Source organism: Pleurodeles waltl, chromosome 3_1 (assembly GCF_031143425.1).
Source record: "Pleurodeles waltl isolate 20211129_DDA chromosome 3_1, aPleWal1.hap1.20221129, whole genome shotgun sequence".
Lineage (NCBI taxonomy): Eukaryota > Metazoa > Chordata > Amphibia > Caudata > Salamandridae > Pleurodeles > Pleurodeles waltl.
Window position 1 is genome coordinate 833767243 of NC_090440.1, and position 26487 is coordinate 833793729.

Genomic DNA, 26487 nt, shown 5'->3' on the forward strand with positions numbered 1-26487 from the left:
TTATTGTCACCCACATTTTCTTTCCCCTGCTGGACTAGGAAATGAGAAATGGTACATCACGTGACCATGTACAAGGAGTTTTATGAAGTGACCCCTGCCTCAAGTTCCTTCCTAGGGTGATGTTTTATATAAGTCACAATTTTTTGTTTAGACTCACAAATGTTGTGGGAATTAAGTGGGTGTGTCAGATGAAATGAGAAGACCTGACACAGGGCCCATAAGACATAGCAAAGACACTGTGTATGGAAAGGTACTATTACTGGATATATGATGAAAATGAATAGAATTAATGGAGGAGCTGTGTATAGGTCAAAATGAGTGTTTTGCATTTATGTCTGTTGAAGCCATGGGCATACATTCTAGAAAGAGGCGAAATGTTGAGTCTGCCTTATCATCACCCTATTACTTTTCTCTCTTCCATCACTGCTACCATACAAGGGAAAGGAGAAAGCTCTTCCACTATTGAAAGGATCAAAGGACGCTTCAGGCCCTTCCAGTCTGGATAAATCAGGTGGAAGATGAATTTGGGGAACATGAGAGTGATGCATGCTTCATAGATAAACCGAGCAAATATATTGGAAAAAATGATCCATCTGCTATTTTATTAAAGATCAATATCAACATGGTGTTCCCTGCTGGAGATGAAACTAATACCGCCACATCTTCTGGCTCAGACAATTCCAACAGAAGTCCTAGTCTGGATTTCATATTTATTGCTTCAACAAGGAGTGGCGGTTATGGAAAGGCAAGATCTGAAAAATGTCAATGCTCCAAGTTTTTATGCCACTTTTATTTCGTTTGCTGGATAGTGATTCTTTCCTTCCTAAACCGGCACTCATGTATTGTTTGGCAACATGGTAACATGTTTGGTGAGCAGATATTCAGTGAAAGAGAACGTGGTGATTAAGGTTCCAATAAACAAGAAAGATGATTCATTTTTTTGCAAAGTTATTCAGGAGCTGTAGGAAGCTGGCCTGATGTGTGGTGGGTACCTATGGCACTTACACCTTATACCGGGTCCAGGTATCCCCTCTTAGTGAAGTGTAGACAGTGTCTAGAAGCCAGGCTTTCTAGAAGTAGCTGTGGATGAGCAGCCAAGGCTTATCTAGGAGACACGCAAAGCTCATGCCAAACCACTGTAGTCACTCAGCACTTACACACATGAAAGAAAACATTCAGTTGTACAAAAATAAAAGTACTTTATTTTTGGTCACACAATACCACAGAATACTAGAAGGGCAACCCTCCAATAGGAGGTACGTAATACACTAATTATATACACTAGTAAACAGCAATAGACATAGAAAAGGTTAGAAAACAGGGAAAATGTAAATAACTAATAGTGACCCTATGGAGAGCCCAAACCATATACTAAAAAAATGGAATGTGATCACAGGACCTCCACGTAGGTAAGTGAAATGTGTAGAGGGGAGCTGGGAGTACTAGAAAACCACAGAGGTAAGTAACACAGTACCCTCGCAACCAGGAACACAGGAGTAAATCACTGGAATTTCCCCAAACCACCCAAAAGGAAGGAAAAGAAGAATAGAAGACACCCAGACAAGACTGCAAAAAAACAGAGGTGGATTCCTGGAGAAGAAGGCCTGTGGAGAGAGAGGACCATTCCAAAAGTGTCAGTGGAGTCCAGGGGGAGTAGGAGCTACTACCCACCCAGCTATACTTGCAGGACTTGGTTGGGGGTGAGGAAGAACAGGTCAGCACTGCATTCCTGGAGCTGAGAAGAGTTCCTCAGTAATGCAGAAGATGTCCCACGCTGGAATGAAGATTGCAAATGAGTGTCGGTACAAAAATTCCACCAGTAAGACTTGGCAAAGGCAAATTCACAGTTAGTGGAAAAGTGGTGCTGCCAGGGACCAGCAAGGCCCAGGAGGACTCAACTCAGGAGTGGGAGTAACAGGAGACCCTCAGCAACACAAAGGGCCCACAGGAGCAGAGGCAGCGCCCACAGGAGTCCCACAGAATGGGGACACATAAGTTGCAGAAGAGGCCCATGCAGCACTTCAGAAAGGGATCCCACGCCGCAGGAGAACCACGCAGACGGCTATGTGTCACAGCAAGGAGTGCTGGGGGCTGGTGCTGCACGTAGCCTGGAGTTCCCTTGGAGGAAATGCAAACAAGCCTTAGCAGCTGCAAGAGACGTGGTGCACTGGGGTACTGTCCTGCGAGGGAAGACAAGGGCTTACCTCCATAAAGTTGGACAGGTTTCAGAGAGGATAAAGAGGACTACTCTGGACCACCACCAGTGATGTAGGATCCATGCATCTCAGGATGAGAGGAGATCCACGCAATGGGTCATTGTTGCAGTAGGTGCCTGTGGATGCAGGGGAGTGACTCCTTCACACCAAGGGAGATGCCTTCTTCCTTTTCATGCAGACTGAAGACTTGCCATCCTCAAAGGATGCACAGCTGGTGAAATGTTGCAGAACATGGAAGGAGCTGTGGAAACAATGTGGCAAATAGAATGTTCTTCATGGATGTAGATTGTCGGTTCCTGGAGGGTCCAGTAGCTAGAAGTTGAAGTGGAGGTTGCAGAGGAGTCCTGCTGGAATCTTGCAAGCTGCATCTGAGGACGGACCCAAGAGAGAGACCCTAAATAACCCTGTAAGGGAGATTGGTCACCTAGCCAGGTGATCACCTATCAGGAGGGGGGCTGATGTCACCTGCCTGACCTGGCCACTCAGATGCTCCCAGAGGTCCCTGCCCTTCTTGGATTCAAGAAGGCAGAACCCAGGGACCCTCTGGAGGAGCTCTGGGCACCATCCCTGGGATGGTGATGGACAGGGGAGTGGTCACTCCCCCTTCCATTATTCAGTTTCATGCAAGAGCAGGGGCCGCGGGTCCCTGAACCGGTGTAGACTAGTTTATGCATGCAGGGCACCAAATGTGCCCTTCAAAGCACTCCAGTGGCTTGGGGAGGCTACCCCTTCCAAGCCATGTAACACCTATTTCCAAAGGGAGCAGGTGTTACCCCCCCTCTCCCAATTTTGTTCTGCCTTCCTGGGCTTGAGTTATCAAGCAGCAGGAGGGCAGAAACCTGTCTGAGGGGTGGCAGCTGCTTAATGGGAGGTGCATCAATTGCAGCTTGAAGGAATCTTTTGCTAAAAGACTGGCACACATGGTCATCCCAAAAGCTACTGCCCTTTACAGGAACTCAGCAGTTTGGAACTGATTTAGAACAAATGTATAGGATTTTAAAGAATGCAACCATGTTATCTCCTTAAGGAGAAATATGATTCCTCAAACACTCAGAGGGCTTCTTTCATCAGCCTACTCGAAGCAACAGTCAAGTATTCAGTTATGGCAAAGGAAACTTGGGGGATGGTTTAGAGTTTGGCGGAGATGATACTTGTTAGACCTGACAGCCTTAGGGTAGTCACCCCTAACTTTTTGCCCGCCTCCCTCCACTTTTGAGATACAGTTTTTGCTGGTTTTAAGACCCTGGGGCACTTTACCACTGGTAACCAGTGCTAACGTGCATTTGCTCTCTCCCTTTAAACATGGTAATATTGAATCATACCCAATTGGACTATTTAATTTACTTATAAGTCCCTAGTAAAGTGCACAATGTGTGCCCAGGGCCTGTAGATTAAATGCTACTAGTGGGCCTGCAGCACTGATTGTGCCACCCTCTTAAGTAGCACCTTAACCTTGTCTCAGGAAATCCTTTCCAAGGCCTGTATGTGCAGTTTCACTGCAAATTCGACTTGGCATTTAAAAGTACTTGCCACATCTAAAACTACCTTTTTTCTACATATAAGACACTCCTAAGGTATGCCCTAGGTAACCCATAGGGCAGGGTGTGGTGTAGGCAAAAGGCAGGACATGTACCTGTGTAGTTTACATGTCCTGGTAGTGTAAAACCCCTACATTCGTTTTTACACTGCTGTGAGGCCTGCTCCCTTCATAGGCTAACATTGGGGCTGCCCTCATACATTGTTTGAGTGGTAGCTGCTGATCTGAAAGGAGTAGGAAGGTCATATTTAGTATGACCAGAATGGTGATACAAAATCCGGCTGACTGGTGAAGTTAGATTTAATATTACTATTTAAGAAATGCTACTTTTAGAAAGTGAGCATTTCTATGCACTTAAATCTTTCTGTGCCTTACAATTCACGTCTGGCTGGGTTTAGTTGACAGCTCCCTTGTGCATTCACTCAGACACACCCCAAACACAGGATACTCAGCCTCACTTGCATACATCTGCATTTTGAATGGGTCTTCCTGGGCTGGGAGGGAGGAGGGCCTGACACTTGCATGTCAAAGGACAGTAGACTGCCCTCACACAAAGGACTGCCACACCCCCTACTGGGACCGTGGCAGACAGGACTGAACTGAAAGGGGACCTTGTGCACTTCTAAGCCACTCTTTGAAGTCTTCCCCACTTCAAAGTCACATTTTAGTATTTAAACAGGGCATCTGCCCCTACCAACTCAGACACTTCCTGGAGAAGAAATTGGAACCAGAACCTGAATCCTGCCAAGAACTGCCTTGCAGCCCAAAGGACTCATCTTTCTGCTTTCTGTGAAGGACTGCTGCCTTGCTGTTGCCCTGCTGCCTTCCTGCTCTCTGGCTGTGGTAAAGAAGTGCTCTTCAAGGGCTTGGATAGATCTTGCCTCCTGTTCCCTGAAGTCTCAGGACCAAAAAGACTTCATCTCTTCAGGAAGGACTCCTTGTGCAGCGAAATTCGATGCACAGCCTGCCAGAAACGACGCACAGCCTGCACCACAGTAACAATGTCACTGCATGCCGAACTGGAACAACGCAGCCTGAATTCTCGAGAAGATCGACGCACAGGCCACCGGATCCATGCACAACCAATCCGGAACGACGCAGCCTGACTTCCAGAGAGGAATCGACGCAGCGCCTGATGTGCAGTAGAAAATTTGATGCAATGCCCACCAAATTGATGCAGCTCCTGTGACTTCATCCTGCCAGTGCAGGAAATCCATGCATCATCCCTGGGGAAAACCCTGCAACCCAAAGAGAATCCACGTCCCAGCGCCAGAAATCAGCGCACAGCCATCCCTGTGTGAAAACTAAATGACGCATTGCCATGAGAGGCCCGAGAAATCGACGCACACCTCTTTGTTTCCATGCATCTCCTCCTCTGTGGTTCTTTGCAGAGATTGTGCACGCAAGCCAGGTACTTTGTGCTTGAAAGAGACTTTGTTTGCTTTTAAAAGATTTAAGACACTTTATATTACACTTGCAGTGATATCTGAAAATATACTTATTGCATTTTAATCGGTTTGACCTGCATCTTATCACATAAATATTATATATTTTTGTAAACACTGGGTGGTATATTTTTGTGGTGCTACATGGTGTTATTGTATGATTTATTGCACAAATACTTTACACACGTTAAGCCTGACTGCTTAGTGCCAAGCTACCAGAGGGTGGGCACAGGATAATTTGAATTGTGTGTGACTTACCCTGACTAGAGTGAGGGTCCTTGCTTGGACAGGGGGTAACCTGGCTGCCAACCAAAGACCCCATTTCTAACACTACTCCATTGTAATGGTGAGGCGAGGGAGTACCCTATTCACCAAACTCACAGTCTGCTGGCCCAATGTAGAGAAGGTGGACCTTGAGTGTGTTGATGATGGAGCCTTCAACAGCTCCACCAGTGACAGACTAATCTGAAGGATAGGTAGAGTATAAGCTGTCGCAGGTTACCCATCCCACCCTTCACTCAATTTAGAATGGGCAGTCAGGTGGGTTCTTTCTGCTGTCTGTCACTGCCAGGTTTTACCTGGTGGCAAAGAGCAGTAAACATAGAGAAATTACCTCCACACTTGGGAGAAAACTCCAATGATGTGGGCTCATTCGTTTTCTTTTTTCAAAAATAAACTCCCACCTTGGTAGTTTGTTTTTGAAAAATGTAAAAGTATGAACAAATGTTAGATTGCTGTCCTGCGTGATGGTGTTGTCTGTCAAACCTTTACAGCACTGACAAGTGCAGCCATGGTAGTGGTTCTAGCTAATCTTAGCGATGTCTGCAAGGCTGGTGGACATCTCTAGATTTGGGTAAGGGATGTATGTGAGGGAGATGGGATATTTACTCTGTCACCTTACAGTATGTTTAACCATCCTACAAACTCAGGCCCTTGATTTTTAGGAAATGCCAACACAAGTCATAAACTTGAAACCAGTGCTCCTGACTATACTAGATCAGGTCTTTCAGTGGAAAATTCACAGATTTTGCCAAATTGGGAGGCATCTATTTTAAACAAGTGGGTTCTTAATCTAATCTATTTAGGTTATGCCATTGAGACTCACCTATGCCCCAAATGACAGAGGTAATCATAACTCCATGACCTTGCATCCCCCTGAAAATGCATGCTTTAGCTTAAGCCCCTCCACATTTGCTGGATAAGAACACCATCATGCCAATTTTTCAAATTCAGAGGGGGAGAGGGGTGTATTCAATAATCTTTCTAGTTCCCAAAACCTTGGTAGCCTTTTATCTTGTAAAAGAGCTCAAGTATGTGAACAAGTGGGTATCACCCGTTCAGGATGGAAGCTTTTCAGTGGTCAATACCCCTGGTGTCCCCAGTAGACTTCATGATAACCCTGGATGTGATGGATGCCCATCTGCAAATTTCAACAGCTCAGAGCTCTTGGTGTTATCTCTGGTTTATTTTACAAATTCTATAATTTCAATGTAAAGTTCTCCTTGTCTGCCTCGGCCTGGTACCTATAGTCTTAATGAAGTTGTTTGCTTTGATCATATCTAGCAGTGAATGGGTGTCTGCTTAATCTGGCAAAACTGAATTGGACAGTATATCAGGACAGTACTTACATTCAGACTCAATATAGAACTGACATAGGATCGGTCTGTCTTTCTCGGGACAGAGGGGAGAAACTTTGAAATCTCTTGCAGAACATTATGTTCAGGGATCAAGGTCTAGTGAAGGAAAAGCTCATTTTGATAGAACATGTGTTTTCTCTGTTCCATGTGCCTGTCTTCACAGTCACCCTCTCTGGTCGTATATATTGAAGCATTGTAATCCTGCTTCCTAGCAATTCAACATTTGTCATGGTGACTGCATCTTCTACACTTGTTGAGAGGAGTTCCATTACTGTTTACAATAGTGGTAAAAGTAATAGTAGCAACAGATACCAGTGCTCTGGGTTGATTATTTTTTCTGGCTCCTAATTCCATACAAGTTGTTGGTCACTTCTGGGGACTGATAGTTGGGAGGTATAACTTCTACCACTTCTAACAGGTGTTCATAGTTAGGGCTTGTTCAATATTTACTTGCACAAACTGAACGAAATATCAGAACCTGACCATTCATTCTCAAATAGTCAAGTTGATTTTCAAAACGCTTTGGGACTCAAATTCTGGATTTGATTACCTCCAAGGAGAATGAGGTTTCAAAGTACTTATCCAATTTTCTGGAGATGACAGCCTGCAGATGTTTTCTTTCTTCGCCATGGACACAGAATACTCTGTATAGCTTGCTCCCCTAATCCTACTCATTTTTTAATAACTGGAGGGAGTTAGGACGAAATCAATGTTGGGGATTGTAGTGGTTCTGGCCCAAATTAGCTGGTTCACCTCCTGCAGGCTTGAACAAAATAAACATTCACCTTTAACACTGACGTATATCTTACCTGCTCCAATTGCAGAAATGCTTACATCTTCAAATTGGTTAGGAGGTTGAAAGGGTGAGGCTGCAAGGGCAAAGTCTGTTTTTTTAATACCTTAGCTCAAGTCATTCAACTTTCTAAATGTTTCTCTACTCTTAAAACATATTCCATACACTGCCCAGTTTTTAAAAGAATCGCGGGCTTCTAAGAGATTTCCCTCCATCCTGGGACTTTCTTCACATTCTTCAATTCTCATGGGCTGGGTTTTACTACTCACAAAACAAAACAAAAAAGAAGTATAGCGCACAAAGAACAGGAACATGTACGTGCTGAATTTCTCTGAAGTGCACAGTGAATGTTCTACCACTATTTAATTTAGCATAATATCTTATCTCATTGAACCGAAATAAAACATGTGTTGTGCACTTCTTTCAGGTGCCTGCTGAAATTTCTCCCAATATCGTTTCAGTCATTGTCAGCCTATATGAAAATCCTCTCGCTTGTCCATTCTTCATCACCAATATAGGGATAAACATAGTGTGATATGCCTGCCAAACAATGTGACCTTTTTTTATATATTTGGTGGTGCCCAGTAAAGATGGACGTGGAATTCAGGAAGTTGAGAAGTAAATATAGCCTTTGCGCCTGGGTGAAAACACTTTCCAAATATGGACCTTGTTTTAAGATTCTAGTATCTCACGTCAAGTTGTCGACACAACTACATAATTAGTAATACATTATTAATAATACATTTCACCCAAATAAATAGATAAATACACCAAAGTTAGTAGCCATTAATGTCCTCCTCCATTTACTTGTTTGGAAGAATAGTGGGCAATACCTTTACCCTTTGAGGAGCTGGAGGGGAGTGTACTCCCCGTATGGATGCAATTAAAAATGCTTGGTAGCTACGCAAACAATATAAGAATGTAAGAAATGTTTCCAGCGTAATTTAATTATCACTCAGGTCTAGTATTCTACAGAAACATTATGATCCCAACAGCTATCATTACTCGATACATGCAACATTTTTTTAAAAGCTCACCTGTTCCAGAAGATGTTACCAGAAATCTTCTGCATTTCTGCAAGTGCGGCCAGCAGCAATGATGATTTACCACAGCCTACTTGTCCTACAATCATTGTTAACTGGCCTGAAAGCAGAAAAGACACTAATTTACATTTTAAGATGCAATGCGTATTGGTAAAAAATAATGTTTAACACATTTTTTGGACTGTACCTTGAGGGATTTTTATATCAATATTGGATAATGTTGGGGCCCCATCTGGTGTCCACGTGAAAAAGCCATTTGTGATCTATGGTAAACAAAAAAGTTACTGTAATTTGCTTAGTAACCCTGTAAAGAGTAGGAAAGAAAAAATGTCAAGCTAATTTTGCTTCAAAAATAATTGTCTTAAGGCAATCACATATGTAGGAGCAAACATTATAATTTTTTATACATTACATTATAGAGATGCAATTGAAATACTAAAATGCGAAAGGCTCTATCTTAATGTCAACCAAACTTTGTATTTCATATTAGGCAAGGGTCGCTCCCCGGGGGGGCAAATTGTTTTTAGGCCATTTCTGCCCCGCGGCAGCAGATCGACCTAATATAATAAGGCCAATCTTCCCCCAGGGGGGGCAGAAGCCACTAGACACCAGGACATTTGTTTTATTTATACTAACACATAAGCGGAGCAGCTCCCCAGGGGTGGCAAAATATTTTTAGGCTTTTTCGACCCACCTGGAGGCACCAGGGATATATATATATTTTTATTTACTTTATGTTTTTATATATGGGGAGCGACCCCTTGGACAAGGGTCGCTCCCCTGGGGGGCAAATTGTATTTAGGCCATTTCCGCCTCCATTGGGGCAGATCGGCATTTTTGTGTTAGGCCAATCTGCCCCCAGGGGGTGGCAGAAACCACTAGACACCAGGGGTTGGTGTGTGTGTATGTGTGTGTTTTCTCTGGGGGGGCAGCCCCTTGGGCAAGGGTCGCTCCCCATAGGGGCACATTACTGTTGGCCATATGGGGCAGATTGCCCTATTTTTGGAAGGCCCATCTGCCCCCAAGCGGGGGCAGAAAGCTCACCAGAGAAGATTTTTTTTCAAAATAAGAGGGTGTGGTGGCTACCAACAAGTATGGGCCTGGTTACGCCCCCACCCCAACTTAAGGGGGTAACAGTCTTTTAGCTCTCCCCCCACACACTAAAACATCTTATCCCATGGCAAGCAAGAGGACATTTGATAATTTTGGGTTTTGGTTTTACATTTGGGCCATGAGAGCTTGGTTAACTCTCAAAATCGCCCCACTTGGAATGGTGAGGGATGCCATTTTTTGGGACTTTGGGGCGCTGCCATATAGAAAAATCCACAAGACCTAGACACATCTGAAAACTAAACATCTGGTTGATTCCAGGGTGGTGTGCTTCACATGCACCCCGCACCATTTTCTTACACACAATGCCCTGCAAACCTCCAACTTGGCTGGAAATCACACATTTTTCCCACATTTTTGTGATGGAACCTTCCGTAATCTACAGAAATCCACAAAATTCCTATCACCAAACATTGTCTCATCTATACCGATAAAAATTCTGCTGCACTTGTCAGCCTAAAAATGTTTTTTTTTTCAAACTGCCCTTTTGGCCCCGCTTTGGTTACCCCTCAATTTAGACATGTTTCTGGCTCTTCCTTGTCACAGGCACTTGGCCCACCTACAAAAGTGAGGTATAATTTTTACTGGCAGACTGAGGGGAACGTTGGGTGGTAGGAAATTTGTCCCGGTGTGGTGATCCCACACAGAAATGTGGGGAAAAAGTGATTTTTTAGCTGAATTTGAGATTTGCTGTGGATTCTGGATAAGAAAAGTTTGGGGGACCCACGCAAGTCACACCTCCCTGGACTCCCCTGGGTGTCTAATTTTCAGAAATGTCTGGGTTTGGTAGGTTTCCCTAGATGGCTGCTGAGCCCAGGACCAAAAACGTAGGTGCCCTAACCCCGTAAATACAGGTAGTTTTGTATTTGATAATTTTGATGAGTCCAGATAGTGTTTTGGGGTATTTCCTTTCTCGAGCACTAGGCCTAACCACACAAGTGAGGTACCATTTTTATCGGGAGTCTTGGGGGAACGCTGGGTGAAAGGAAATATGTGGCTCCTCTCAGATTCCAGAACTTTCTGTCACCGAAATGTGAGGAAAAAGTGTTTTTTGGCCAAATTTTGAGGTTTGAAAAGGATTCTGGGTAACAGAACCTGGAGAGAGCCCCACAAGTCACCCCATCTTGGATTCCCCTAGGTGTCTAGTTTTAAAAAATGTGCAGGTTTGGTAGGTTTCCCCAGGTGCCGGATGAGCTAGAGGCCAAAATCCACAGCTAGGCACTTTGCAAAAAACATGTCAGATTTCAATGTAAAAATGTGATGTTTCCATGTTGTGTTTCCTGTCACGAACATTAGGCCTACCCACGCAAGTGAGGTACCATTTTTATCGGTAGACTTAGGGGAACACAGACTAGCAAAACAAGTGTTATTACCCCTTGTCTTTTTCTACTTATTTCCTTCCAAATGTAAGACAGTGTGTAAAAAAGATGTCTATTTGAGAAATGCCCTGTAAATCACATGCTAGTATGGGCACTCCGGAATTCAGAGATGTGCAAATAACCACTGCTTCTCAACACCTTATCTTGTGGCCATTTTGGCAATACAAACGTTTTCTTGATACCTATTTTTCACCCTTTACATTTCAGCAAATTAATTGCTGTATACCAAGTATAGAATGAAAACTAACTGCAAGGTGCAGCTCATTTATTGGCTGTAGTTACTTAGGGTTCTTGATGAACCTTCAAGCCCTATATATCCCCACAACCAGAGGAGTCCAGCAGACTCAATGGTACATGGCTTTCAAAAATCTGACATCGCAGGAAACAGTTACAGAGTAAAACGAAGAAAAAAATGGCTGTTTTTTTACCTCAATTTCAATATTTATTTTATTTCAGCTGTTATTTTCTGTAGATAACCCTTGTAGGATCTACACAAATTACCCCTGGCTGAATACAGAATTTCATCTACTTTTCAGAAATGTTTAGCTTTCTGGGATTCAGCATTGGTTTCACACCCATTTCTGTCACTAACTGGAAGGAGGCTGAAAGCACAAAAATCGTAAAAATAGGGTATGACCCAGTAAAATGCCAAAATTGTGTTGAAAAATTGGGGTTTCTGTTGATAAAGCATACATTTTAGTCATAGAGTAATTGTGAAATTATGGGCCTAGTTAGTAAAGCCTCATTTTAAGATTCATAGCATAAATAAATGTTTGTAAATGTTTTCTGTCTCAAGCAGAATTTTCACTTGTCCTTTGTTCACACAGTGCTGGCCAAATAGATTTGTAATGTTGCAATGTTAAACTAGATGATGTCTTAAACTTTCTTGAGAGAACTGTCTGCTGTAATGGGATGTACTAGCTACAGATACATTTATATCTTTGGTGCGTGAAAAGCTAACTTTCCCAGGACATGACAATGAATTGCAACTAAAAGTTACCTGACGAAAACTGGTGATGGGAACGTGAGAAGAGGAGCCAATCATTGACGTGTGAAAGACTGTCTAACTATATCACATATTAAAGAAATAATGTTTATTGGTTCTACTGTGAACATTTGACGTTCTGACCAATGACGGCTAGAGAAATTACTTTGTGGATTTGACTTATCACAACTGCACTTACCAGGAGCAGAGTAGTTCCAGATACCCTTTCTTCCTAGCGTAGTTATTGCTATTGTTGATTTTTAAAGCTATTGATGCTGTTTCCTTAGTTTGATGCCCCTTTTAAGTTGGTTCAGTTAACATAGAGCCCATTGTGGTTGAGCCAATCCCCTTCCCTTTCCCCAGCCAACGCTGACCAGATGGATGTCCAACTGACAAAGAGGTCTCTATTTGCTGATCCATTCAGGAGATGTATAACAAAATGAAATTGTTTCTATTATAGATTTTTGTTCTTTTGTTTTAAGTACCAACCACTATTTTTTTCAAAGCAATAGCTAGATGTTTTCCAGATTAACTATTGACTGATTTTCTTTTGCATGAAAGCCAAACATGGCATTCGAATTAGAGGGTTAGTTAGTTGTCCATGTTCAAACCAATGTTATTAACCAAGGATTGATTGTATTCACCTGTAAATGTCTAGATGTATGCCATTTCTATCATTCAGTTATTGTTGTTATTAACTTGTACAGTAACTCTTGAATGTTTAATGTTAACTGCATTGGTTAGATTGAGGTTTTTCCACCGTTTTGGTCAACCAGTGTTACTTGTAAATGTTTATCAGTTGGTTTTAAGATTACTTTACGTGACATTAGCATTGTTAATCTAGGGAAATACATTTGAACTTTACCAAAAGGTGTGGTTATTCATGGTCACATGGGCTATGGTGTGTAAAGTTTACTGACTCAAAGTTTTCTGCTAATGATTTGTTAAACCAAGTTGTAGTGTTGTTGGTAATGTCATAAGTAAACTTTGTGTGCCATGGTCGAACACTGTTTAGAGGAGTCAAAAGGTCCATGGAACCTCTAATGTGTCCCCTTATGAATAAATTACCAAAGACCAAATAAGGCCAGAAACGCTCACCATTGTTGGTAGCAGAAACAAATAGTTCTGTCTCCATCAAGAGGCCACCATGACCTCTCAGTCATAGTTAAGAAACGGATGGTTTAATCTCCCTAAGAGGCCGTCATGGTTTCCCAGTTGTAGTTGTCCCAGTTTTGTTAGTTTTTGGTGGCAGACAGTCGGTTGTGTCTCCTTAAGAGGCTTTTCAGGTCTAGATACGCAGTTTTGGTAGAAGTTAAAAGGTAGCCATGGTCTCTCAGTTCTAGGAAATGAAGTGAATAGTAACGTCTCTTTAAGAGAGTGCCAGGCCCTCAGCATTTTTGCTGACAAAATTGTTCCTTAAGTAGTCCCCAGTTTTAGTAGCAGAAACAAAAGGTTATGCCCCCTAAAGAAATCACCATGTCTTTAATGTAGCGTAACATTTGATGACTTTCCCCGAATACTTTGCCAATGCTTGTTTGAAGATGTTCTCAGCATTCCTAGTGTGACTTATGAATGAAGTAGGTTTGCGCTTGTACTGCTTACGCTGTAAAAATTAATTACGCTTCTTGTGCAATATAATAATTAATAACAAAGCAGGATTGGTACACCAGAGATCTGGTAAATAAGTACAACATAGAGGTTGAGAAAACAAAGCATTTGAGAAGAAGTTACAGGTTAGAATTTGACTCAAAGGATACTGAGAACATGAGAATACTGGGAATTAAAATTCAAATTAGGGAATTAATCCAGAGCATCAAGACATGGGAAGCATTAGATGAATGGAAAGGCAGATGGGTAAAGAAATGAGACAAGAAGAGAAAGGAGTCTGCAAATGTAATTGCTTGTGTACTGCAGACTGACAATCCAGTAAAAATTTTACAGATGCGAGAGATTCCTGGGGGAAATTTTGAACATGTTCCTTGGAGCAGAAGTGACATTCTGTCATTTACAAATGACTACCCGAGATTGAGAGATAAGCCAGTGGAATGGTACCAACAAACAGACAGGTTTGTGAAGCTTGCAAAATGCCTGTTTGAAGATTTGAATACCCTGTTAGAAATAGTGGTCCCAGCTGATTTGTAGGATGAATGCAAAAGATGTGTAGATTGGCCAACGAGAGAGCCTCTAGGAGATCCTTCTACAAGTGCACCATCTCAGGATGTAATGAAATACTATGACAAGGTTGATTGACTTTTTGAACACAAGGATTTCTCCCAAGAATATTGATTTGCTGAGAATAGACAGGACGGCTCAAGAAGGAAAGACGTCCATACATGCGTACTACAAGAGATTGTTGCAAGCTTATGATCATTAAAGTGGTACAGAAACAATTGAGCCAAAAAACATGATTCATTTCAGTTCAGATTTGTTGAAGGATTGAGACATGAAATTAGCCAGATGATTAAGAGTAATTTGATTTGTTGGCGAGCAAAGCCGATTGATGAAGTATTGCAATATGCCAAGTACTGTAGAGATTGAATTGAAGCAGAGAAAGTTGAAAGAGAAAGCAATGGTGATACAGATTAAAGCGCACAAACAGGAATGCAATGACGTTTTCCACAGCAGCAGCAGAGAAACATGTGGCTTCAGAATCAAGTAACAGGTAGAGGTTGTGTTGGAAATGGAAATGTGAACCGTAGAGTCGACTTGCGCACTATAGTTACTCAGAATGATATACAGGCAATGAAAAGGATGTTACCTTGTCACGGTTGCAGTGGCTTTGGACATTGAAAGCGGGAGTGTCCAATGCTAGGACAGGAAGGTGCTGTGACACAGATGAATTAAAACAACCCTTTTCCAGGCATAAGAGAACCAAGAATGAGAGGTCAAAATTTTGATTTGAAAAATAATGTGAACCAAGTGCAAGTTCCTCAGCCCATGCAACAGATACAAATGCCATGTTTGCAGATGCCACAGTCACAGCAAATACAAGCCCAAGTTTAAATGGTAACTAGGCAACAAATTCAGATACCTCAAGCCCCAATGGAACAGTAGCAGATGATGCTTACTCAGCAGCGCACGGGTCCAAGGTTTTACACAGTAATAACACAATATACCAATACCCATTACAGAGTGAGGATGAATCAAAGGATGAGTTGGTGAGTGAGAGTTCAGAAGAAGAAGTCTGTGTACTGGCAGCTTCCTTAGAAGTAGACCAAAGGGTCCATATGTGAAGGGAAATGTAATGGGTCACAAAGTTTCATTCTTAGTCGATACAGGAGCTCCACGCTCCACTATAAGAACTGCATAAGTCCCTAACCTACCTCCTTCAGGGAAAACAGTGCAAATCGTTGGAGTTGCAAATCAGTATTTGACGAACCCGATTACAGAATGAGTTCCAGTTAAAATTGGAAATTTCAAAGGCCTGGAGAAATATGTAGTTTGTGACTCGGGTCTGGTTTCCTTATTAGGGAGGGACTTGCTATGCAAAACAAGATGTTCAATTACCTGTTCAAATGATGGGATTGCCATTCAGACAAATAGTGATGATGAAGACAACCATTCTGAGGAAATTGATTATAATTCAGTAAATGAAGAATACCCATCGATCAGTTTCTTTCCTGTCTTTACAGTACAAGATCTTCCTTCCGACTCACAGGGAACAGTTAAGATGAAATTATGGGATTTTTCAGGGAAAGACATTGGTTTAATCAGAGGAGTTGAGCCAATTAAAGTCCCAGTCAAGGCAAATGCAGTTTTTCCCCAGATTCACCAACACCATATAACACAAGACACTACTGAAGGGATTACACCTATAATTGCAGAATTCATAAGACAAGGAGTCCTAAAAGACATACTGAGCAGCCTATGTAACTCTCCTATCATAGGATTGTGAAAACCCTGTGGAAATTTTTGGATTGTCCAGGATTTGAGGAAAATCAATAATATTGTGATTAAATGTTGCCCAGTGGTGATGAATCCAGCAGTGATATTATTTCTGATCCCATGTGATGCTGAATGGTTCACTGTAGTGGACCAATCACAAGCATTATTTTCTGTACCTCTTCATGAGGATAGTCAATTTCTTTTTTGCTTTAAATTCCTTGATCGCGTATATTGTTGATGCAGAATTCCTCAAACTTTTTCAGAGTGCCTGTCCATTTTTACTCACATACTGAAGAGGAACCTGGAGACATTGGAAATGCCTTTCCAATCGACATTGGTTCAGTACATTGATGATTTGTTGGTCGCTTCAAAAATGAAGGAAGCATGCAGGCAAGATACTATTGCCTCACTAAATCACTTGGGAAACAATGGACAGAAAGTACCCCCAGCAAAATTGCAGTACTGTCAGAAAGAAGTGAAATATTTAGGACATCAAACTGAAACGGAAGTAAGAAAAATTTCTAGAGAGAGAGTCACTGCCATACTGCAGACGAATCCCTGAGCTACACAAAGAGATGTCAGAATGTTTTTGGGAATCAATACCCATTGTCGCCAGTGAATTCCCAATTTCTCAATCATTTCCAAACCACTGCAGAAGCTGACCCACAAAAAGATTACTGACCCAGAGAGTTAGACCAAGCTTGTATGAAAGTCTGTCTTTGGGAATCCCTGACTACACAAAACCATTCATGTTGTTTTGTCGTGAACGCAATGCATGTTCTCTTTCTGTTTTGACACAGGGACATGGTGGTGTAAACCGCCCCATTACATATTTGTCAGCTACTTGGACCCAGTTGCAGCAGCTTTGCCTGGCTGTTTGCGAACTGTGGCAGCGGTTGAATTGATCCACACTCAGAGTAAGAGCCTTGTGATGGGACATCCCTTAACTGTTTTGGTTCCTTACTAAACTGAAGTATTGCTCACATGGACGAAAACACAGCATCTCACAAATTGTAGATTGACTAGATATGAAACTGTAATTTTAGGTTCCCCAAATGTTACTCTGCAAAGGTGTGCAGTGCTTAACCCAGCAACTTTGCTTCCGAAGGAAAATGTTGAAATTGACAAACTGAAAGATGTCGAACATGACTGTCTGGAAGTTACTGAATTGTGCACTAAACCTAGACCTGACATTCGAGATACCTGGTTGGAAGAAAACGACCAAATTACTTTTGTTGATGGTTCCTGTTTAAGAAATAACATAGAGACATTAAAAGCAGGACATGCAGTGTGCACAATTTCTGGTATACTCGAAGCTTCACGGCTTCGGGGAGTATTTTCTGCACAAGAAGCTGAGTTAGTGGCTCTTACTAGAACATGCCATGTTTCTGCACAACTTAAAGTTACCATTTATAAAGACAGCAAGTATGGATTTGGAATAGTGCACGACTTTGGCGAGCTATGGTAACAGAGAGGTTTCATGACCTCTTCTGGATCGCCAGTTATAAATGGTGAATAATTCATGATTTGTTACAAGCTTTACAAATGCCTGAAAAGATTGTTGTGGTGAAATGCAGTGTACAGAGATCGCAAGATTTTGTTTCAAAGGGGAAATGGATATGCAGATCAAGTATCAAGGTTTTGTGCATTGAATTGTATATCCTTCAAAGACAAACTGTTGCCAGAAGAAGACATTTGTACAAGTGATACATTAACTATTGTTAATACTTGGGAAGAGCTAAAGAGCTTGCAAGAAAGTATTGACAAAGAAGAAAAGTAAACTGGGTTAAAATGAAATGTATACAAAGAGAAGATGACATTTGGGTGTCCGGGGAGGGACAAGTAGTTTTGCCAAACTGTTTGCTGACTCAAATGGCTAGATATTATCATGGTCAAGCACATTTAGGGAGGGATGCAATGATTCAAACATACAAGCAGTCATGGTTGAATCCAAAATTTAGACAGGTTGCCAAAGCAGTTTGCCACCTTTGTATCATCTGTCAGCAAATGAATGTGGGTAAAAGAACAGTTGTTAACATGAGCCACATTGGAAGAGCTGGAGGTCCATTCAGCAGAATGCAAATGGATTGCATTGAAATGCCTGTGTGTGGAGGACTGAGATACGTGTTGGTGATTGTTTACATTTTTAGTCACTGGATTGAAGCATACCCTGCACATAGGAATGACAGCCTTACCACAGCAAAATATTTGCTTAGGGTGTTACGACTCTGTCATCCCAGCTCTAGGGGGCGCTGTTACGGACTCTCTGCAGCCTGGGATTCGCCATTAATACTCATCTAGAGTCCCTTTATGACCCCTGCTTGCTTCCCATGTCGATGTGGTATGCTATTATAGAACTACATTTGCTTCCATTCACTTCAGGTCCCATAATGCGCTGCCTGGTTGTCGGTAAGACCTGGATTCTGCTTTCCATTGTTTCCTATGAGAATAGTCCTGTTGTTCCTTTGTACTGGATTCTCTCCTCCAGGACTTGTGTGACACTGAAACTGCACACACCTGTGATCACTCTTGTGCAGACCAGCCATGTGACTGCCGTGGGCTTGCTGCTGCCTGGAACTGCTTATAAGCTGCCATTTCCTGAAGCTTCTTGTCGTACATTGGAGTTTGTTTTCTTTGTGTACCTGATCACTTGTTGGCTTGTGTTCCACTCCTGTTCCTGCTTGCTTCAGCTAGAGCCTGCTCTCTGTTTCTCAGCCCTGTGCATACTTGTTTCAGCCAGAGTCTGCTCCCTGTTTCCCAATTCTGTCCCCACTTTGCATCAGACTGAGGCCATTCCCTATTTTCCAGTCCTGTTCCTGCTTTGCTTCTTTGTTTGTTCCTTCTGTTTCTGGTATTATTTTCCTTTTACTTTTTCCTTAGCACCTCTAACCTCTTTTCTGTGTCTCAGACTTGGCTATTAGTTTCTGTCTTCTTTCTCTGTGATTCCTGCAGCCTCTAGTTATCTTGTAGTTTGTCTCTTACTTGTTCTTCAGTTCTTAGGCTCCTTTCTAGCCCTTTTTCTGTAATTTCCTTTTAGGTTGTTATGTCTGGTAAGTATGCTATCAGTCCTCACCTGTGTATGTGTTTTCCTTTGTACTAGGGCTGACTCCTGGTTTCCAGGAGGCAATACATGCCCCATCCTTAGTCTAGTGTTGTATGTAGTCTTAAGTGCCTAACTGTGACAGTGTGCCATTGCTGTTTTCCAGGAATTGCCACTGTGTCTAGTGTCTCCAGCTGGACTCATAAGGGCTGTCTCGTTTATGTAAGTACCTTGTGCCCTGATGGTCCAGAGACAGAATCACTTCTGCTGCCTCCTTTCTATGGGGCTTGCTGGGTGACTATCTGTAAGAGTAATCTGCACAGAGGCATTGAGGCTGTGGGAAGTTATGATCCTTACCCGTGTACAACCTTAGTGGTAACCCTAGTGTGGTTGTCCATTCCTAATTCATTCTCTGTTTGCTCGCACTAAGGTTGCTCTGCCTTCTATCCTGTTTCTGTGCTTTACTATAGTTGTTCATTCCCAGCGTATGCCTTTTAGCTGCCCTTCTGCTTTGGTACACTACCTCCAAAGGGATATATTCTGTGACCTCAAGGGGTGCTCCACCCAGAGTCCTGACAGAACCACTTGGAACTGTGACAGGATGCACGAGCCACAAATTTCAAGGTCCCTAGGCAGTAAAGGCATACACAGACCTCAAATGTTTTCCTATCATGTTAAGAAGCCCCTTTCAAAACCTATACATTGTCTGAAGACCTCTAAGAAAGGACTTACTTTAAAGGGTAGACTTGTTAAAGAAATCCAGAGATTGCAAGCTCAGTACTACATTGCATGGCTTGCTGATCCATCAATGACAAACTAATAAGACATCTGTGATTATGACTTCCGATCGCTGTCTGTAGAAGATTTACAAGTAGATAATGAGTTTTTGCGGATACTATTAGCTCAAACAGGAGAGAATTTCTGTTACAGTGGAAGTGCTTTTGATAGCTCAGTACAAGACACTCAGCCTCATGCTAGTGCATCCCAAGTTCACTACCAGGACTCTGTTATAACAAAGAACCCCAACACTGTCCAAGAAGCCACACTAGGGATTACCTTGTTTTCTGATGTATGCTTTAGACCTTCTAGGTCAGTTCCTCAGACTTCTAAGTGTGGGGTTGACTTTTATAAAAACCTACTGAGCTTTCAAGTCAGCAGGATAGACCCTGTATCTAAGGAATCAGTAGAGACTGTGGGATTTCTTAGCTCAACTCATATGGCTTGTGCTCTTCCCAAATTAGATGATAGTACACCGGTCTCAACTCCCAAAAGCTCTGCTAAACCCTTTTCTATTGTGTGTGGGTTTGATAACAATATGGACATACACACACTAAAGGAACATTTCTGGCAGATTAAAGGGCAGATCTCAGACTTTCCTCTACATATATTGCACTGATGTGCGAACCAGACATTCTGTTTATCTGTAGGTTAGAAGCAGTACTCTAAGCAGCTGATTGAAACTACTGCTAAGCACATGGACGCCTTGAAAAAAGAATATGCTCACCAGCTTTGGCTCAAAGAACATTATGCTACTTCATGTGCCTCTCCAAAGACTACTATATATCAGAATGTCCCTTCTGTTAATTACAGTCAAAAGACTGCTCCAGTTACTAATATATCATCTTCTTCTTCAGACTCTCTCTCAGCTAGTAGTACTCCAGAGACTATCCCTGCACAGTTGAATGGCTCTCTGATATCTCTGGGAGATGAGACACCGCTTGATTCAAAAGATGAATCGGAGTCATCAGAAGGAAGTGTCTCAGCCCCTCTACTAGAACAAATAAAGCCAAAGGAAGAAGAGAGTTCTGATGCAGACTCAAACAGCTGCATAGTAAGAAAGCAAAGTATGACTTTCCTGGAGATAAAGGGCAAGTTGTGCAACAGTGTTGAAGATTTTGAATCTCATGATAATAGTAGTTCATGCCCTGCAGTGAATAAATCTACAGATATTGCTGTTCAAATGATGCACACATCAGAACTTTCAGATGACAGGGATACTCCTGGCCTTCCGAACAATATCATAGAACTTTCCGACAATGAAAAGACAGTTTTTTTTCCAAATGAGTTAATGGTTTTCTCTGACAATGAAGAAACACCTGCAGTTACTAAGAACACGATGGACTTCTCAGAGTGTCTAAAGCTTCCTTCTGTGCCAAAGCGAACCATGGAGGTTTCAGATGAGGAAGAAAGCCAGCAATCTGAGACTGACCAGCATGCCATAAGGAATGATAGCCTTCTCCTAAAACTGGACAGAGCGGCAGCCTCAACCACTGATCCTGACTTACTGTTCCCTGCCTCTGTGTTTCCTGTCTCACGCTCCAAGGTTAGTGAAGAACAGCTCTTTGACCTACCGGTGTCTGATGTTGATGTAAAACCAGCCACACCAATGCCACCTGCTGTGTCCTTGAAATTGAAGACTCATGAAAACCAGCACTCTAAAACAGAAGTACTTAAGAATGTAATGCCTCCCATGAAAATTAAAGACTTGAATTTGAATCTTGTATTCGAAGATCTGATGATAAGTACTGTACTTAGTGTTTTATTGCAAGAAACCATCATCAATTCAAAGACTAGAGCTGAGGATTTAGATAACAATGCAAAGGAGAATTATGAATGGATTTCAGTTCTATTGTGTCCTAAAGAACAACCTTTCAGTGTTAGGAAAGTTGCATATCATCAACCAGTGATAGTAACACCTTGCAAAGAAACCATTAATGAATACACCAAATAGCACTTGCAATGCAGAAATCTTAGTCTTGTCTGAAGATCACCCAAAAGAGTTAGTTTGTGGGACGTTTACAATTTTAGCTGTTAATTCAGTTTCTGTAGAATTGAACATTCCTGTTGATCCTGTAATTGATGCTCTGAAGTCATCTACAACTGAAGAAAAGTCTGACCTTTTTATGTTTACCTTGAGGACTATGTTGAGGACTATGTTAACCATTTCTCACAAGTCTCTGTGCTTTACAAGCCTCAGACCACAGTCAGTGCAAATGCTGCTGCGGAAACAGACATATCCTGCTTGTCTGAAGGTGTTACAGACCTGGCTGTTACTAATATGCCAGTTGTTTTCTCCAAAGAAGAAAGTACTGTACAGGAAACTAATCAATCAAGAGGAAAGACACCAGAGCCCATATGGGTATTAATACATGCTTTGCTCATTGGATGATTCACCTGTGGCAGGACTGTAAACTTATCAATCAAGGTTTGTGTTGGATTTTCTTGCTGTGACTTTTCCTCCCCGACTTTCTTCAGCCACAGAATTGCCTTCTCTTTTTTAGCAGAATGGTGGGGGGGTTATACTGTTACGACTCTGTCGTCCCATTTCTAGGGGGAACTGTAAACAAACTATCTGCAGCCTGAGATTCACCATTAATACTCATCCAGAGTCCCTTTCTGACCCCTGCTTGCTTCCCATGCCGATATGGTATGCTATTGTAGAACTACATTTGATTCCATGGACTTCAGGTCCCATAAGGCACTGTCTGGTAGTCGGTAAGACCTGGATTGTGCTTTCCATTGTTTCTTAAGAGAATAGTCCTGTTGTTCCATTGTACTGGATTCCATCCTCCAGGACTTGTATGAGACTGGAACTGCACACACATGTGATCACTCTTGTGCAGCCCAGCCATGCGACTCTGCCCTGGGCTTGCTGCTGCCTGGAACTGCTTATAGGCTGCCATTTCCTGAAGCTCCTCGCCGTGCATTGGAGTTTGTTTCCTTTGTGTACCGGACCTCTTGTTGGCTTGTGTTCCAGTCCTGTTCCTGCTTGCTTCAGCTAGAGTATGCTCCCTATTTCTCAGCGCTGTTCCTGCTTGCTTCAGTAAGAGCCTGCTCCCTGTTTCCCAGTTATGTTCCTGCTTTGCATCAGTCTGAGTCTGTTCCCTGTTTTCCAGTCCTGTTTCTGCTTTGCTTCGTTGTTTGTTTCTTCTGTTTCTGGTATTCTTTTCCTTTTACTTATTCCTTAGTGCCTGTAACCTCACTTCTGTGTCTCAGACTTGCCTATTAGTTTCAGCCCTCTTTCTCTGTGATTCCTTCAGCCTCTAGTTTTCTTGTAGTCTGTCTCTTATTTGTTCCTCAGTTCTTAGGCTCCTTTCTAGCACATTCTCTGTAATTTCCTTTTGGGTTCTTGTATCTGGTAAGTGTACTATCCGTCCTCACCTGTGTATAAGTGTTTTCCTTTGTACTAGGGTTGTCTCCTGGTTTCCAGGAGGCAATTCCTGCCCCATCCTTTGTCTAGTGTTGTATGTAGTCTTAGGTGCCCAACTGTGACAGTGTGCCATTGCTGTTTTCCAGGAATTCCCACTGTGTCTCCAGCTGCACTCATAAGGGCTTGGCTTGTGTATGTAAGTAACATCCTTGTTTGTGCCCTGGGGTCCAGAGACAGAATCACTTCCGCTCCCTCCTTTCGATGGCGCTTGGGGGGGTGACCATCTGTAAGAGTAATCTGCACAGAGGCATTGACGTTCCCTATGGCTGTGGTTAGTTTTGATCCTTACCTGTGTACAACCTTAGAGGTAACCCTAGTGTGGTTGTCCATTACTGATTCATTCCTTGTTTGTTCACACTAAGGTTGCTCTGCCTTCTATTCTGTTTCTGTGCCTTACTATAGCTGTTTATCCCAGTATATGCCTTTAGCTGCCCTTCTGCTTTGGTGCACTACCACCATAGGGAGATATTATGTGACCTCAAGACGCGATCCACCCAGAGACCTGACAGAACCCCCCGGAACCGTGACATTAGGGAGCTGATACCATGGTTTTCCTGTCTCTTTAGAATCAGATAGAGGAAGCCACTTCAACAACGAGTAATTAAATTACCATGTTCAGCCTTAAACATTGAGCAGAAGTTGCACTTTAGCTGTTGTCCTGAAGCCTCAGGACTCATAGAACAAATGAATGGTACCCTGAAGTCATGACTTGCAAAGATGTGTGCATCTACAAATCTGAAATGGCCAGATGCACTACCATTAGTTCCACTAAGCATGAGAAATACACCCGACAGGAAAACTGGACTGTCTCCGCACAAAATCCTCATGGGCAGAACAATGAGTTAACCAGCGGTTCCTGCAAATTTTCTTGTGAACATAACAGATGATATGGTGTTGGATTACTGCAAGGGTCTGGCTGATGTGGTTCACTCTTTTTCTCATCAGGTGGAAGGCACAACTGTGCTGCCATCCCCAGATCAGAGTCACAACCTGGGAGCTGTAGACTAGGTTGTGATCTGAAAATACATGAGGAAGACTTGTTTGGAGCCTCAGTGGAAGGGTCCTCACCAAATACTAGTTAATACCACTGTTGTGAAGTGTGCAGGAGTTCAAGACTGGGTACATGTCAGTCACACTGGGAAAGTTCCCTATCCTTTTGACAATTGAGAAGAGTTGTTGAGAGTACCAACAACATCGAGACAAACTCCGGAAATGGAGAAGGAAGTAGGAGAATCAGAAACAGACTCTGAGTGGACAGAGAAGAATTCAGACACCCCTGTAAGAGATGAGACAGGAAATTTACATTAAACCAGTCTCAACTGAGGCAGCAGGAGAGTCTAGACAGAGAAGGGCTCTCCCAGAAGCAGACAGTCTGAAAAGGAAGACAGAGCAGCCCACGACCCAGTGGAAGGGGTTCAGTTAGACCAGAGTCTAACAGATCTTATCCCTCCAGGACCAGTTGCAGGTACTTCAAGTCAAAATCCTGCAGAGCGAAGAGAAGCTGTAAATCCGGCACTAAAAAGAGCATTGACAAAAGGAGCACTGAAAGAAGACAAGTCACCAAGATCACAAGTTAAGAGAAAGGAATCAATCACATTGTCAACCATCAAAGAAGAAGTAGACACCACAAGAAGAGAATATTTGAGTGATGGAGAATTCAGTGGAGTTCAAAGACTGAAAAGAAAATGAGTTGAATATTGAAGATATTGAAGACCTGAATGGGCATATGCAACAACTTGTGATCGGCAAAGTGAATTTTTGCCATTTTGTTTTGATTGTGAAATTCCAGGTCAATACTTTGGCACATGATGTTGGTCCATGAACTGAACGTTGAGAAAAATTCTGTGAACATGAGAAAGGAAAGAAACATTAAAGATAACCTTAAAAGACTTTGAAATAAACTGATTTGACAAGCTTCTGAAAAAGATTTTTGAACACAGTTCCTGATTTCTGGCAGAAGCTATTGAGAAAAGACTGAAAGCTGTAAATAACTGTAAAGAAGATTGAAGATTTTGGGGGTTTTGCTACATAATTGAAGTTTTCTTCTAGTTTCTGATTCTTTACAGATCATGGATAATCATAACAATCAGGTTAGGAACAATATGTGCTGTAAATTCATAGATATTGGCTTAGCAATTGTATGTATGACAGTTTGTTTGCTATTGATTGTGAGCATGAGCTTTCTCAATAAAGCTGAAACTAATCATACCTCTTCTGTAGAAATCACTACACTTAACGAATTAGACAAGTTTAAGCAGGATGAGAGATATTTGCACATAGATAACTCACAAGGAGGTCTTCCCTCTAATGTTTTCTATCGCTTTCTGTATGAATATGTGGAGACAATGAATGTGAGAGAATGTTATGTTTGCACCAAATTTCTTCATCAGTGGAAGAAGGAATAACTTACCATAGCTTGCCACTAACGTATGGAATTAGTTGCAGATTTGTATTAACAAGGTTTTATAACCAAGAATACATACAGTATTTTTACTCAAATCATGATTTAGGTGCTGATTACGACTTTGGTGGTATTTTGGAAAGACAGCTGTGCTGGCAGCTGCCGAAATACTGATAGTGATGGCGGTCTCCTGACCGCTGTATTACGAGCACACACAGGAAACTGACAAAAATCTGACCGAAAACCTCCACTGCTGGATCGACCGACAGCAAGAAAGAGGCGGTCTCGCCACCAGCAACGCCACGCCGCAAGGACTCTGCCTGCCATATTATGAGTAGTGATACGGCACGGCAGTCCTTGCATGCCGGTGCAGCATTGGCAGTTCAAACTGCCGACATCCACCCCTCCTAAATGACCACCTCGACATGGGCTGCTTTGTGGCCCAGACAGGTAGGTGGCCCGACTGAAAGGGGAGGGGGATGTGTGTCGTAAGTGAATGTGTGTGCATGTGTGTGCAAGCATGTGTGTGTGTCAGAATGGGTGTGCAAGCATGTGTATGTGTCTGTATGTGTGCTGGGGGTGGGGGGTGTCTGTAGATGCGTGGAGAAGTGGGGGTGCATATGCCAGTGGCAGGAATGAGGATTCCTGTCGCCGGGTGCATTATCGCCACGGTTTTCATGGCGGGCGACAGCTGCGAAAAGCCATGTGGGTTGATGCCTCGTAGTTCGGCTGGCGGTCTTAGCAATGCAGCCAGCCCGGAGGAGCTCACCACCGACCTTGGCAGTCCACCCGCACCGGTGGGACTA

General features: G+C 42.6%; 1 protein-coding gene across 3 annotated transcripts in view; it reads right to left on the minus strand.

Annotated features, from left to right (window-relative positions):
- Positions 1 to 26487, minus strand: part of ABCC8 (ATP binding cassette subfamily C member 8) — an 848693-nt gene that overhangs the window by 431879 nt on the left and 390327 nt on the right. For all 3 annotated transcript variants that reach the window (XM_069223742.1, XM_069223743.1, XM_069223745.1), the window contains 2 exons: positions 8859 to 8934; positions 8666 to 8771 (listed from right to left, as the gene is read on the minus strand). In XM_069223742.1, the coding sequence (XP_069079843.1) occupies positions 8666 to 8771; positions 8859 to 8934 (182 nt within the window). The remainder of the gene's footprint in view (positions 1 to 8665; positions 8772 to 8858; positions 8935 to 26487) is intronic.